This window comes from Zingiber officinale, chromosome 5A (genome assembly GCF_018446385.1).
Source record: "Zingiber officinale cultivar Zhangliang chromosome 5A, Zo_v1.1, whole genome shotgun sequence".
Taxonomy (NCBI): Eukaryota; Viridiplantae; Streptophyta; class Magnoliopsida; order Zingiberales; family Zingiberaceae; genus Zingiber; species Zingiber officinale.
In genome coordinates this window covers 113,663,230-113,679,259 of record NC_055994.1, presented here as the reverse complement: position 1 = coordinate 113,679,259, position 16,030 = coordinate 113,663,230, and the positions used below count along the sequence as shown (strand labels likewise).

The following is a 16,030-nucleotide window of genomic DNA, read 5'->3' as shown; positions in this document are numbered from 1 at the left end:
CCATACCTTTAATTACCCTTTAAATTAATTAGGTTGCACGCATACGACACTTTTTTCAAACATGACTTTTCCTCTCTCTTAGAAAATGAACATCAACTTTTAATTAGTTGCATGCATAATATATATTTTTCTCGAGTGACTCTTCTCTTCCCTAGAAAATGAACATCAACCTTTAAATAGGTTGCATGCATGCGACACATTTTTCTTACGTGAGCCCTAAAAAATGAACATCAATCTTACAAACTTATTTCTCTCTGCATTGTTCTTCAATATTTGAAGTTTATTTTTTCTTTAATTTGAAGTTTGATTTTGATTATGAAGATAAACTATTTCAATATTTGAATGTTAATGAATTTTATATTTATATTATTATTTAATAGTTTATGGATTATAATTTTGTTAGTGAATATGTTGGCCAAAATTTTCTATATATGTTTGAATTGTATAAATTTATAGTCAAATTGCTTTACTTCGGAAAAGTTTGCACCTCACCTTACATTTAGCGCCTCCAGCACCTATGCTCTTTTGTGCGTCTTATGTCTTAAATAACTATGGGTTATTCAAATTTTGCTTATCTTGCCAAGTTGTTTCCAAATCTATTCCTTAATGAAAAGGTATGTTCTTTTTAACATGAGATTTGTCAACTTTCTAAACATACATGACCCCAAAAATTCACTATAAATCATCCAAATTTTTCATACTCATTCACAAACGATGTTTGGGGGTCTATTCTGAATCAAAACTCTCAGGAAATCACTAGTTCATAACTTTTGTTGATGATCATACACGACTCACCTGATTGTTTCTAATAAAAGAAAAATCTTAGGTTGGTCACATATTTGGAAAATTCTTTGGCATAATCTAAACACAGTTCCATATGTCCATCCAAGTACTCAAAACTGACAATCCAAAAGAATACTTCACCTCAAACCTAGGAGTATTTCTTAACTTCAAAGGTATCATTCATCTCAGTTCTTGCATTGACACTCTACAACAAAATGAAGTTACTGAATGTAAAAACAGACACCTCTTGGAAGTAACTCATTCTCTAATGTTTTCCTCCACCTAAAATCTTCTGCGGCGATGTCGTCTCTACCGGCCTCATCAACCATATGCCATCATGCATCATCAACTTCCAAAGCCCAATTCAAAGTCTTCTCCATTCTTTCCCACACACCAAACTTCTTCAGTCCTTGCCACACACCAAAATCTCTAGGTGCACATCCTTGTCCACATCCACAAACATCATCGGGGCAAATGGGACCCTGGCTCCACCAAATGCATTTTTCTTGGATATTTATCCTTTCAGAAGGGATCCAAATGCTACTCACCTACCACCAAGAAAATCTACATCTCCATGGATGTCACATTTTTTAAAAATCAATCATACTACCACAAGTCCGATATTCACGGGAGAACTTGAGAGAATATCATCCCAAAGATCTTAAAATAATCCCTACAACAAACATTGTGCCTCAGCCTACTCTTGACACAAACACTGAGCCTACTCTCAACATAAACACATCCCCTACCCAGCCTAATACACCAGAAGAAGTTCGTGTATATACTAGACGAAAACACGCTTAGCATTAGTCCAAAAGTTGGAAACAAATACGACCTTAAATCAATCCAATTTACCCACAATAGATGATCGAGAGATACTAATTGCTTTAAGGAAAGGGGTCAGATCATGCACAATGCACCACATTTCCAATTACATCTCTTATAAAAGGCTATCCTTGAAATATCGAGCCTGTATAGCCTCCTTTGACAACATTCAGGTTCCATCCAACATTAATGAAGCTCTAAATCAGATAGAATGGAAACAGACAGTAAACGAGGAAATAAAAGCACTATAGAAAAATGACACTTGATCCATTTGCGAATTACCACAAGGGAAAAAGGCAATTGGGTGTAAGTGGATATTCAAAGTCAAACACAAGATAGACGGACAGTTGAAAGATTGAAGGCACGACTGGTCGCAAAGGGTTTCTCACAGTCTTATGGAATATATTATCAAGAGATCTTCACTCGAGTTGCTAAACTTAACACGATTAGGATCCTCCTTTCCTTTGCCGCTAACGATAATGCCTTTCTAAACGGAGACTTTGATAAAGAAGTGTATATGGAAGTTCCATCTAGAATTGAACCATACCTAATAAAGTATGCATATTACACAAATCCTTGTATGACCTCAAACAATCCCCTAGATTGTGGTTTGACAAGTTTACCACATCTGTAACCAAACACGGGTACAAACAAGTGCAAGCAGATCACACTTTTTTTTTTTTTTTTGTAAAAATCTCAACAAAATCTCCATTCTTATTGTTTATGGCGATGACATCATTGTTTGTCACGGGGACAACGAGAAAGAAATAACTTTATTGAAGAAGCTCCTCGCAAGAGGTTTTAAAATCAAAGATCTCGGATATCTAAAATTATTCCTAGGAATGGAACTGGCAAGATTGAGATAAGGTATTTTTCTTTCATAACAAAAATACACTATGAATCTACTAAAGGAAACTTGAATGCTTGGATACAAACTGGTGGATACCCTGATGGATGGATCAAATAAAATTGGTTATGGAAAGGACTAGGCACCAACAGACAGGGGAACACACCATCGACTTTTTGGCATACTACTCTACCTATCACACACTCGACAAACAAGGGGAGATACCAACATCTGGTAAACCGACTATTCCACCTATCAGACACTTGATAGACGGGGAGATATGATAGGTGTGACTTCGTCAATCTTATTTCTTTGGATTATATAGACGATAATAATAAATAGTTGATGGGGATTGGATGCTAACACTTATGAAGAAATTGATTTAGTATTTGATGATGACAATTTAACTTGGAGTGAAGTTGCACGGGCTTCTGGAGTTGGTGACAATGCCTATAGTTTTAGATCTCTAGTTTCATTTTCTTCAAAAGAAGTAAGGGCAACTACATCAAAAGGAACTAAGAGAAGGTCTTCTATGAGCCAACTTATTGATGAAGAGGAGGAAGAAATTGGTCCAAGGAAACTGATGAAAATTCAGTTATACAAATCTGATGATGATAATGATATGATCGAGGAAGATTTTTTTTTTTTAAATTTGAATTGTGTTTAATATTTTATGGACTATAATTTTATTAGTGAAATATTTTGGTAGAAATTTCTCATATATGTTTGAATTGTAAAAATTTATACCTAGATCGCCTTACTTTGGTATGGCGTGTGCCTCACCTTGCGTTGTGCGTCTCATGCCTCATAGCACCTATGCGCTTTTCGGCGCCTCACGCCTTAAATAACTATAGTGTTAATTGGCTCTTGGTCATTATGAGGAGGAAGAGTAGTGTGAGGTAGATGAGGAGGCGGATAAGAAAGTGGAAAATGCGTATTGGATCCCTAGTATGCTTCGATGCAGTCTTTGCAATGTCTTGTGCTTTTTGTGATGTTTCGTTGCTCACAAAAGAGGAATGCAGAGACCATGGGTGCTGTTGGGATGTTGCTCATGGAGGAATAAATGTAGAAGAAGGTTTGTATATATAGTCTACTGTGCAATAGTCCTTCTCGTTGCATCCTTGGTGTCTTGTTACTTGTGTCTGAGTCTTGTTGCTTCGCCGAAGTTCTTCTGGTTGCTCATGGGTCTTTTTTTTTTATTGTCTTATTTTTCTTGCTTTTCTTATCGTCTTTGATCAATTTAGCAACTAGCTTAGACATTATACATCAGACCAGTTGGATTACAATCAGTCTTCTGATCCAAGATTGTCCAATTTCTCAAAGATATATCAAAATCATGAGATTAAATAAACAACTTCCCCCCAAAAATCAATGGGAATTGGTGGAAAATAGTGTGTTAAGGATGAAATAAGATTTAAAAATTCAGTTGATTTATTGATATGAAACCAATTAAACCGAGAAGAAAACGAGCCTTTGGATGTTTGTAAACATGAAGAATGGGGTTGGAGGACCATCAGCTATTGATGGTAGAGGAGGGCAGATATTGGAGGACGAAGCAGGCTTTGGCTAGGTGAGATGCGGAGAAGCAGTACGGATATGGTGGTTGTCAAATTGCTTAATGAATAATGATTTAAGAAGTTATTTTTAATAAATAGTTTTAATATTATTATTAATCTACCATAGATCCAATTAAATAAGAATACTACTGAATACAAGACACAAATGTACTATTAAATACTTTGAATGATTTAGAAATATACTATTATTAGATATTATTAATTATGTTATCGCAAATTATATTATGTTATAAAAAATATTTTAATATAATAATTCATTAATATATTGTTTAAGGGGCCAAGGAGGAACGTGTCATCTAGGGAAGAGATCTAGAGCAGAGGGAGCTGCTTATGTTTCAAAGTGGAAACTTTTGTCTTATTTAGAGGAGAGGGAGCTGTTAATGTGTCAAAGTGGAAACTTTTGTTTGTAAGACGGATAATTAATTAGTCACAGTAGTATTAATTAATTACAGTATGGTTAGTTATTTAGTACTATGATGTTTAATGAAGTTAATCAATATATAATTATGTTATAAACTAATAATATTAATTAATATATAACTCCCTCTCTTAGTTAACCCTGCTAAATGATATATAATTGCTAATATTTAACTATAGATTTAATTATGTGGTATGTGTTCACTATAAGGTTTTAAAATTCGCTAGGCACTAGTCGGACGTTAGACCAGCGCCCAACGCCTAGGCGGGACTAGGCGCTGCTAGGCGGATTCCACAATATCAACATAAATTACATACTCTTAACTCCAACATAATAACATCAAATTTAAAATGAGTTCAAAATTACTCAACTAATAAATATCACGTATTTATTCTACTTCTTCTCCATGATTTTCAACAACTTGTTCTTCATTTGACAGAAACTCAGCATCATCATTGTGATCCTCCTTTTCTTCTTCGGATGCAAAATCATCCTCGTGAATTTCTCTCACTTTAGAGCTTCTTCGGGGATGTAGATTTTCATCAGCTCCACTTCAACCATTTGCCAAGTGAGTTCGGAATCTAGTTCAACTTCATCATCATCTCCACCATCCACAATCCAACCTCATGCATTTGAAACATCTTTTGCAAGAAGCACATCGACATTCCTTTTTTCTCTTTTTTTTGTTTGTTTAACAATCTAGTATTAAATTGGACGAGTACTAAATTGTTCAATCTGTTAACATCCAATCTATTGCTTTTCTTTATATAAATCTTAAAAAAAAAGAGTAAATATTATAATTAGTAACATGAATATAAACTTTAAAAATTAATACTTTACTTTACTTAAAAACTTAAAGTTTAAAACTTACTCCATCTAATGCATTCTAATTTCTTTCACACCCAGATGAACTTGTAGTTAATGAAAGTATCCTCAATGCCACTCTTAGAAAGTTGGGTGTGTGAGCATCGTATGTACTCCACCATGCACATGGATCAAATGTATTATCTTTCTTTTCACATGCTTTTGTTGTCAATGTTTTTCCAAATTATCCAGTCTTGTCTTTATATTTTGCAAATTCCTTGTTAATAATTATATCTTATAGATCTAACTAATTGACATGCAAAATTTCCATGCATTCAAAAATCTCCGTCGCGACCTCCTCATAAAGAGCAATAGAACTATCTTTATAGTAAAAATAGGGATTCAACAAAAATAGTATGCAATAATGTATTAAGTATACCTTTTCATTCTTGACTCAATAATCACTATGATAGGTTGATAATTTGATTTCACGTTGTTTAGAGCCACCTTGATATCTTCTTTAGCTTGAAGAAGCTCTCTATATAGAAACCCTATAGATGACTTTCTATCTCCATCTACCAATTGAAGAACTCTTACAGAGCAAATATTTTCAAAGTGTCACACCATTCCACAAATTCATGCTCATGAGAGTAAGTCAATTTCTCTTTATTTGTTTTTGACCATTTACATGTCTCCCACATATCACTTGTAAACATGACCTGTAAACAAGATTTTTTTTTCCAATTATACTTTTCAATGTGAGGAAATTTAATACAGACCTGGTAACTCCTGGCTGGACTATGTCTCTCTTCTTCGTGAAACTTCTCATCAATGACAAAATCTTATGGTCAACATAAATGAAAATGATAAAAGACTTGGATTGCTTAATGGCCTTTTTATATCGTAGAAGTGTGCCAATACTTTCAAGTATGAGATTAACAGTGTAAGTTGCACATGCACTCCAAAAGATCCCAAGGTCGTTTCTCTCATCAATTTAGTTGTAGCTATATTGTTGGTGGCATTCTGTTACAATCTGAACAATATTCTGAGCTCCTACTCATCAATTGAATCTGGTTGGACTTTTGATTACCAAGTGAGGTCCTTGACCCACTTGGATTGTCCTTTACCTAACCGCAATTAGGACTAGTCACTCGGTAGGCTTCTACCTGCCTAACCTCAGTTAGAACTTTTCCTTGTCTAACCGCAGTTAGGGCTTTACTCTTGCCAACGTGCGATCTTTCTGGACCCACTTGGATTTTCCTTTGCCCAATCGCAGTTAGGACTAGTCACTCGATAGACTTCCACCCTACCTAACCTCAATTAGGGTTTTTCTTTATCAACGTGCGATCCTTTGTGACCAACTTGGATTTTTCTTTGCCTAACTTCTCATTAGGACTTTCTAGTGTATCCGGTCCTTCATAATTTGCTTGACTTCTGTCAAGTATTCGGTCAACTTGACCTACTTGATTTCTTCTCACATATTGTCCAAATATCGAAATTCAAACTCGAATCCACTCAAACTTAGTTAAACTGGTCAACCTTGACCTAAGGACGATTGCACCAACAATCTCCCAACAACCATAAGTTTTGCCCGATATTGTAATGAGGATGAATCATAGTTGCGATCATAGAGTACCAAGCGCCACAATTCACAACATGACAAGTTACCTCAACACTTGTAGAGGATGTGATTCAAGGCTGTACTTATAATATATTATATCAATTACCACTACATCAGTCATGCCTCTTTAAAGTTTGATAGTCATCTTTCTTCTGTCATGCTTATCCATCCACTCTCATTTGTTTCCAAATGAGGATCACAATTAGTGTATCAATTTATTTAAATTTAAATTTTCTTTAAAAAATAAATTTAAGATGTGAGGCACTTGATTTTGGATCATGTTTTGAACAGTTTTGGGAATTGACATGAATAAATGTGTATAATCAAAGGTTTTAAGGGGATAGAGGAGAAAGAACAGAACAATGGATAGGTTTGAAGTAGAATAGACATAGGAGCAACTTTTGAGGACATGTAGTTTATAAAATGTGAGGCACTTATGATGCTTCATCCCATAGATATTTAGGAACATATATTGTGAACATAAGGGCTTTAGCAACCTCAAGTAGGTTACAATTTTTTCTCTCGGCTATAGTATTTTGTTGTGATGCGTGTGCAAGAACTTTGATGAATGATGCCATTTATTGCTAAGCACTCTCTTAGGATGAATTTAATTTAATTTATTTTTTCTATTTTAGTTCTTAGGACTTTGATGAGGTTTAATTTTTTTTTACCATAGAGCAAACTTTTTTATTTTTTATTTTTGCACAGTCTCATTTTTCTTTGCAGAGATTAACCCCACATAGTCTAGTCTAATTATCAATAACTGTAATTAACTTTCTAGTAGCTGTGATAATTTGTACTAAAAAAGGTCCCTAAATATTACTATGAATAAGAGAAAATTGTAGGTGCAGCGGAGGCCGATAAGAGGGGGTGAATTGTCTGAAAAAAAAAATTAAAACTATACCCTCCTCGGATTTTTCAACTCAAAAGTGCAATAACAATAAAATAATAAAGCAGTTAAACAAAAAACAGAACAGAGAAGACCGGGAGTTAACCTGGTTACAACCAAGAGGGTTATTAATCCAGGGCAATGAAAGAACGCACTAGAGAAGTCTCCTTTGCTGAAGGCGGAGAAGCCTTTTACACACTAACGACTCAGAACTATTGCTAGGAAGTTGTTACAGAGTTGAATGAACAATTGATACTGACTTCTTAGCTCCAGGGGCTTTAAATAGTCTCTGGAAATCTGATCTCGAGGGTCCAAGGTGCCTCCAACAGGGGTCCAAGGTGCCTCCATCGAGTGGGCGGATAAAATTTTATCCAAAAGCTCAAGGTTCAATTTTGCCAGGTCCGAGGCGCCTCCAACAGGCATTGAAGGCGCCCTTAAGCTGGAGGCGCCTCCAAGCTGGCTGACAACTTTTTCCAGCTTGCTTGCTTCTTTGCTTCGTCTTCCGAAGTCCCGTTCTTTTGAGTGATTCCGGCCAACCGAAATAGGGCTCACCCGAACCCAATTTCTGGCCTTCTCCTCGAGCAGTCTTCCTCCAGGCTTAACGTCCCTCGAACGCCGTGCATGTTCTTCTCGCCCATCGGTGTACTCTTCCGCAGCTCTCTCGTCCTTCGGACGCACCGAGCCCGTCGGCTCCCTTCTCGTGCCGTCCTTCTCACTAGCTGCGTCTTCCGCTCGACTTCCTGCGCTCCTAAGCTCCTGCACACTCAGACACAGGGTCAACACAAAGCAGGACCTAACCAACTTGGTTGATTACATCAAAACACCCGCGGGGTCCAACAAAAATGAATGAGACTTTTGTATGGTTTGGTTGGAAATAATGTTCCTATGTGTTTGGCTAATTGACAAATTTCATAAGTAAAGGAATTGAGATTTTTATTAATTAAAAAAATGTGAAAATAAGTGTTTATGATGATGAAAATTAGGGTGGCGTAACCTACTATGCCACATTATTACATCAATAGGATGCACGTTTAGTCATATTAGCTTGTCTCTCCACATGATCACCATTCTCAAAATAGTAGAGTCCACCATCCTCCTTAGCAATGTCAATCTTTCTCTCCGATCCCTGCTCTTACATTTGACAAGAGGTGGTAGAAAAAATAGTAGTGCAATCAAGATTATAAGCTAGTTTGCTGACTGACACAGTGTTGCATGCTAATTTGGGAACATGAATTATAGAAAGTAAAACAATATAGTCAGACAGACAAAGCCTTTTCCAGCAATAGAATTGAGAATTCCATCTAATTTTTACCTTAGAGGTCTTATGACATGACCTCTTGGTGTAAAAAAGAGATACATTATGTGTCATATGATGTGCCCTCCAATCCCTGCTCTGGTTCTGGTATACTTGTGCCAGCACGAGCCTGAAACAAATCTATCTAGGCTGGGTTATTTGTCAGCCACAAGAAAGCCTGGTCCATACTTAATGTGTGCCTTACCCATTGACCAGTTAAAGATAATCAAGAAGAATTTTTATTAATCACTAAAACTTGTGATCCTCTCCTATAATATTTTAAGGCTTCTACATGTACTTTAAAATGATTGATTGCAATTTTTTTGACAAGTGAAGGCCCAATTTAAGGAGATTAGTAAATCTTCTATTACCTCTAATGGCCAATTAGTGGAGATGCTAATCGATTTTGACAGACCCTATACATCTGAATTCAGATGTATATATTTGTTGTAATAAAAAGAGTTTAAAGATTCGTTCCTTTCCAGTCGAATTACATATGTTTATATAGCCATAGCCATACAACCCTAAGAAACTTATTAACAAAAGATAAAAAGACCTATCTACCCTTGCTTCTCACAACACTCTCCCTCAAGTTGAATATATATATCAAACATGGTCAACTTGCTAAGAGAAGAGTTGAACACAGCTTGGGGTATAGCTTTTGTAAACATATCAGCAAGTTGGTCCTCAGACTTAACATAAGGCAAACATAGCTCTCCAGAATCAAGTCTCTCCCGAATAAAGTGACGATCAATCTCAATGTGTTTAGTCCGGTCATGCTGTACCGGATTGTTTGCAATATTGATTGCTGCCTTGTTGTCACAATACAGCCTGAGAGGTAATTCAGCCTTTAATCCCATGTCTGTCAACAGAAAACTCAACCACAACATCTCTGCAAGACCATGTGCCATGGCTCGATATTCTGCTTCAGCACTAGACCGTGCACAAACATTTTGTTTCTTACTCCTCCATGTTACCAAGTTTCCTCCCAAAAAAGTGCAATAGCCAGAAGTGGATCTTCTATCATCTCGAGAACCAGCCCAGTCTGCATCAGAATAGCATTCCACCTTCAGATCACCACCTCCTTTAAACAGCAAGCCTTTTCCAGGACATGATTTCAAGTACCTTAAAATCCTGTCAACGGCCTTCATGTGAATAGTCTTAGGAGCATGCATGTACTGACTTACTACACTAACAGCATAGGTGATGTCAGGCCTAGTCATAGATAAATAGAGTAATTTTCCAACCAACCTTTGATATGTTCCCTTTTCCAGATTTGTAAGATCCTCCCCACTAGAACTAGTAAGATCATGATTTACTTCTATAGGAGTAGACGCTGGCCGATAACCCAGCTTCCCTGTCTCCTTAAGTAAATCCAACACATATTTTCTCTGACATACATAGATTCCTTTTTTTGATCGAGCGACTTCAATGCCCAGGAAATACCTCAATGATCCAAGATCTTTAATTTCAAATTCTGATGTTAACTTGGACTTAAGAGCCTGGATTTCTACCTCATCATCACCTGTAACTATCATATCATCAACATAAACCAAAAGAATGGTAGTTCTGTCCTCTTTCTTTTTTATAAAGAGTGTATGATCAGCATTCCCTTGTTTAAAGCCAAACAATATCATGACTTTACAAAACCTATCAAACCATGCTCTGGGAGATTGTTTAAGCCCATACAAAGCTTTTCTTAGCTTGCAAACCTTTCCTTTTGTTTCAATTCCAGGAGGTGGTAGCATGTATACTTCTTCATAAAGGTTACCATTTAAGAAGACATTTTTAACATCTAACTGAAACAGAGGCCAATCATATTGAGCAGCAAGAGAAAGAATTACCCTGACCGAGTTCAGCTTTGCAACTGGTGCGAAAGTTTCCAAGTAATCCACCCCATATGTTTGGGTGAATCCCTTGGCAACAAGTCTGGCTTTATATCTTATCACTTCACCCTCTGAGTTATATTTGATAGCATAGACCCATTTAGAACCAACCAAGTTCTTCCCCTTTGGGGGATCAACTAATTCCCAAGTACCATTTCTGTTGAGAGCCTCCATTTCTTCATTCATTGCTTCCTGCCACCTTGAATCCCTTACAGCTTCATAATAGGAAGAAGGTATATCGTGTTTTGATAACTGTGAAACAAATACGTGATATGAAGGAGACAAACGAGAATATGAAATGTGGTTGGAGATAGGATGTTGAGTACATGACCTGACGCCCTTCCTAACAGCAATAGGAAGGTTCAGCTCATCCATATTTCGAGGTGCGGTTGGCTCAACTGATGAGGATAACTGCTTCACAGGATCAGGAGCCGAAGCATCCGATTCAACTAGCCGATCAACAGTAGGTCCTTGCTTGTGTCGTCGTCGTTTGTAAGTAATAATATCTGGTGAAGACTGTGAGCCCAGTGATGGAGCATCTTTTCCATCTTCCATGACATCCAGTGAAATAGGAGAAGGAATCACATGAGAAACCACTTGAGGTACAAAGGAAGAGGTAGTATTCTCCCCCTGAGGACGAGACTGAGGAGAATAATAGGACTCGGACTCAAAAAAGGTAACATCCTTCAAGATGTATCTTGTCCTAGTAATAGGATCAAAGCACTTGTAGCCTTTCTGGCAAGGGGAATACCCTATAAAAACTCCTCGTATAGAACGAGGATCAAGTTTACAGGACTTGGGACCAAGAACATGAATAAAACAAAGAGAACCAAAAACCCGAGGTGTAAGGGAGAACAACTCTACGTCAGGATGAAGAATAGTGAGAGGACATCGGTTCCCGAGACCTTTAGATGGCAATCGATTGATGAGATAAGCAGCTGCAAGGACAGCATCAGCCCAGAAATATTTGGGTAAGTGACGTTGAAATAATAGGGCACGGGCTGTTTCAAGAATATGACGATTTTTTCTTTCGGCCACTCCATTTTGTTGTGGTGTGTAGGGACAGGACGACTCATGAAGAATTCCTGAATCCTCAAGAAAAGTATTTAGAGACTGTGCAAAGTACTCACGGGCATTGTCAGAACGAAGAGTCTTCACCTTTGAGCTAAATTGGGTTTCAACCATTCTACAAAAATTTTGAATGAGACGAGGAACTTCTTCCCTAGATTTCATCAAATAAAGCCATGTACAGTGGGTGTAGTCATCAATAAAAGAAAGAAAATATCGATAGCCATCCAAAGAAGTCACAGGAGAGGGACCCCACACATCCGAATGAACAAGATCAAATGGAGACAAACTCTTCTTTATAGACTCGGAAAAATGGGTTCTACAATGTTTGGACAACTGACAGATTTCACACTGAAATGACTGAAAAGAAACAGAAAAGAAGAGACTAGGAAATAAAATTTTTAAAGACCAAAAAGACAAATGTCCCAACCGAGAATGCCATAAAAGAATTTCTTGATGCTTATTTTCCAAACACCTGGCTGCAGACTTCAGAGCAGATGTTGTTTCAAGCTGATAATAATAAAGACCCCCTACTTCACGGCCAGTCCCAATCGTCTGCTTGGTCTCGAGATCCTGGAAGACACAATGATCAGGGAAAAAGGTTACGGAGCAGTGTAGTTGTTTAGTAATGCTACTAACAGAAAGTAAATTAATAGAAACGGAAGGAACATGAAGTGCAGAGGATAGGAAAAAATGATCTGTAAGTTTTATGGAACCTTTGCTAGCAACAGTGGCTTTGGTTCCATCTGCAATGATCACTTTCTCCTGCCTAGAGGATAAAGAGTAAGAAATAAAGGAGTTAGCAGCATTTGTCATGTGATCTGTAGCTCCTGAATCAATGACCTAGGGACTGTAAAAGTTGGGACCAGTAACACTTAATCCCAAGCTACGAATACCTGTGTGCGCTTGAGCTGGAGTAGAGACAGAAGATGAAGCCTGAAGCCGAGAGAGAAGATGCTGGAGGTTAACAATATCAGTAGAAGACAATCCAGTGGTAGAAGGCACAGAGGAACCAATAATCTCTTCATTTTCTAACTTTTGGATAGCAATATTACCACTATTAGGAGCCTTCTTAGCATTATGTTTAAATTTTTCAGGTTTCTTTTCTGGATATTTTTCCCAACAGAAATCTGAATCATGATTAGTCCTCTTGCAGTGCCGACAAAATCTGTCTCCTCGTCCTTTTGTTCCCCCAGGTCGGAACTTGTTTGCAGAACCAATAAAGACAGAGGTCTCCCCAATTGGAGGGCTTATAGTGGAAATCCCCTTGTTGTTCATCGTCCTTCTTCTACCTTCTTCACTAAGAATTTTGTAGTAAACTTGTTCTAGAGAGGGAGTAGGATCAAGACCAAGGATTTGCCCTTTTAAATTTTCAAACTCTGCATTAAGTCCATCCAAAAATTTAATAATTCTGTCTTTTTCCAGAAGCTTTAAATATCTCTGATGATCATCAGCGGAACTCCAATTTTCCATCCGGTAGTAGTCAAACTCATCCCACAGCCCCTTCAGAGTAGCAAAATAATTGGTGACTGACATAGAACTTTGTTCAAGTTTGAAAATTTGACTGCTGAGCTGATAAGTACGCAGCATATCATGTCGACGTCCATACATCTGCTCCAGTGTCTTCCACATGTCATACGCTGTTTTGTTATGAAGAATGACTTGTTTGATGCCAGGACTAACAGAGTTAAGTATCCAGGTCATTAATTGAATATTGTCACGACGCCAAGTGCGAAAGCTAGGATCCTTTTCATCTGGTTTTACTTTAGAGCCGTGAAGAATATCAAGTTTATCATGTCCTTCGACATAAAGTTCAATAGCAACCGCCCAAGATGCATAATTTGTCTCGGACAATTTTTCTGATACTATCTGAAGACCGGATCCTCCTGTGCCGGCCATTGTAAAGAATGGTTGTACCTGTCCTGAAGACGTCATAGGATTCGCAGAAATCCCCGAGGTTTCACTAGCGTTATCCGCCATTACACTCACAAAAAAAAAAAAAAAAAAACGCTAGAGAAATCACAACCTGCGCCACAGAAGGAGATCAGAAGAGGAACTGCTGCCTGCGCCACACAAGGAAGAAGGTGGCGGCGTCGGGGAAGAAAGGAAAAAGCAGAGATCGGCGGAGGAGGTGGAATCACGGCGCGAGAAGAAGGAAAAACGCCGTCGCTGTGCCCTAGACGCCGCTGGAAGAAATCGCGAGCAGTAGAAGACTCCGCTGGAGGAAATCGCGAGCAGCAGAAGGGGCGAGAGGACGCCGCTGTGCCCTAGACGCCGCTGGAAGATGTCGCGAGCAGCAGAAGAGACGTCGCCGCTGGAAGAAGTTCTCGCGAGCACAGGAGGTGGTGGTAAGGCGACGGCGACGGCGCCGGTGAGGCGAATGGCGATGGCGAGGCGACGGTGGGGCAGCTTGCGTGCGAAGGGAGCGGCTGCAAAAGAGACGTCGTAGTGTTCGCGAGCAGAAGAGACGTCGGGACTGGAGCAGAAAGAGGAAAGGAGAAGAGGAAAGGAGGTGGTGTTCGACGGGGAGAAAGAAGATGAGGCGGCGTCAAGAGAAAGAAGGTACGGCGGCACTAGGGTTAACCTGGCTCTGATACCATGTTGTAATAAAAAGAGTTTAAAGATTCGTTCCTTTCCAGTCGAATTACATATGTTTATATAGCCATAGCCATACAACCCTAAGAAACTTATTAACAAAAGATAAAAAGACCTATCTACCCTTGCTTCTCACAACAATATTAATCCATCATTCTATGTAATTTTTGTGAACCAACAGAGGGAAAGTACTGAAAACCGACTTTCAATTGCTCATAACTTTCTTTGTAAAATCTCTTTTGATAAAATATAGTATCTTAAACATTCTTCAAAGAAGCCACTTGTACAGTTGCCTATGCATATGCGATGGATCCATTTTATAGATAGCATTTGCAACCCCCTATATGTGTTAGATACAACATGTGGGATAAGCGATCTATGTGGTCCTCATATGGAAATTATGGTTCATTCTGTGGTTTAGGTTGAATCAAATCAAATAAGATTATAGAATCCTAACTATTTCTTGTGCTGACACCCTCTCGAATGATAATACCTTGTGTGATTTCTTTTTCTATAGTGCATTAGTTTTCGGAATTGTCAAACACATTTATAATCTAAATTTATGGTGTAGTGATTTCTAAGTTTACTACACAATTGAATGCAAGCGTTACATTATTTGTTCTATCATTGATTTCTATATATTTTTTATATTGTTTATTTTCACATTTAATGGTTGGCCTATTTTTTATTTGAAATTAGTTGACCACATATTGCTTTCATACGCTTTTAAAAATTTTGATGGATGGAATGGGTATCTCGGTTTCCAGATTCAACCTTCACATTTTTCAGAAGTTTATAGGTTCTCCTGAACTAAATTTTTTCTTATTACAACCTCCATATTATTTTCTATGCAAAACAACAATCAGTAAATCCCAACTGTTTGCTATTTGTTAAACGTTTTTTTTTTCTTTTCTTTTGATCTTTGTATTGTTTGCCATCTAGCAATTAACAAAATAGGTATTTGTTGTCTCTATTGATAGGCTCCTTAACACCAATTACTCTTCAAGAAATACAATTGAATGGTACATTTATTCTGGTTCCATACTCAAGTATTCCAGATAGCCAGATTGGTGCCTAGTCTTCGGGTGCCTAGGCCAAAGTCAAAACTTTGTGTAGGAGACAGCAAAAATTATTGCAGACAAGAATAGTCTTTTTAAAATGTAACATTTACTATTTTACATTGCAGATTGTGATATAAGATCATGTCTGAACACACTTCAGTTTCTTCACAAAAAAAAAGAGACCCTCAACATTGTAAGTTTCAGCTTTACCATTTTATTCTACTTGAATAATTTTTAGTGGCCAGTAATTGCTGTAATCCAAGTGTTTTATTTTAGTCAGACATTAGTTCTCAAGTTGTGGGCAGAAAGGATATCTCAAGAAGCACAGTTGATGTATGGAAAGAGGTATGAAAATGCCAATT

At 37.7% G+C, this 16,030-nt stretch overlaps 1 protein-coding gene across 3 annotated transcripts in view; it reads left to right on the top strand.

Annotated features, from left to right (window-relative positions):
- LOC121981409 (chromosome transmission fidelity protein 18 homolog) overlaps positions 1–16,030 on the top strand; it is a 92,766-nt gene that overhangs the window by 37,540 nt on the left and 39,196 nt on the right. For all 3 annotated transcript variants that reach the window (XM_042533906.1, XM_042533905.1, XM_042533904.1), the window contains exons 13-14: positions 15,794–15,861; positions 15,945–16,013. In XM_042533906.1, the coding sequence (XP_042389840.1) occupies positions 15,794–15,861; positions 15,945–16,013 (137 nt within the window). The remainder of the gene's footprint in view (positions 1–15,793; positions 15,862–15,944; positions 16,014–16,030) is intronic.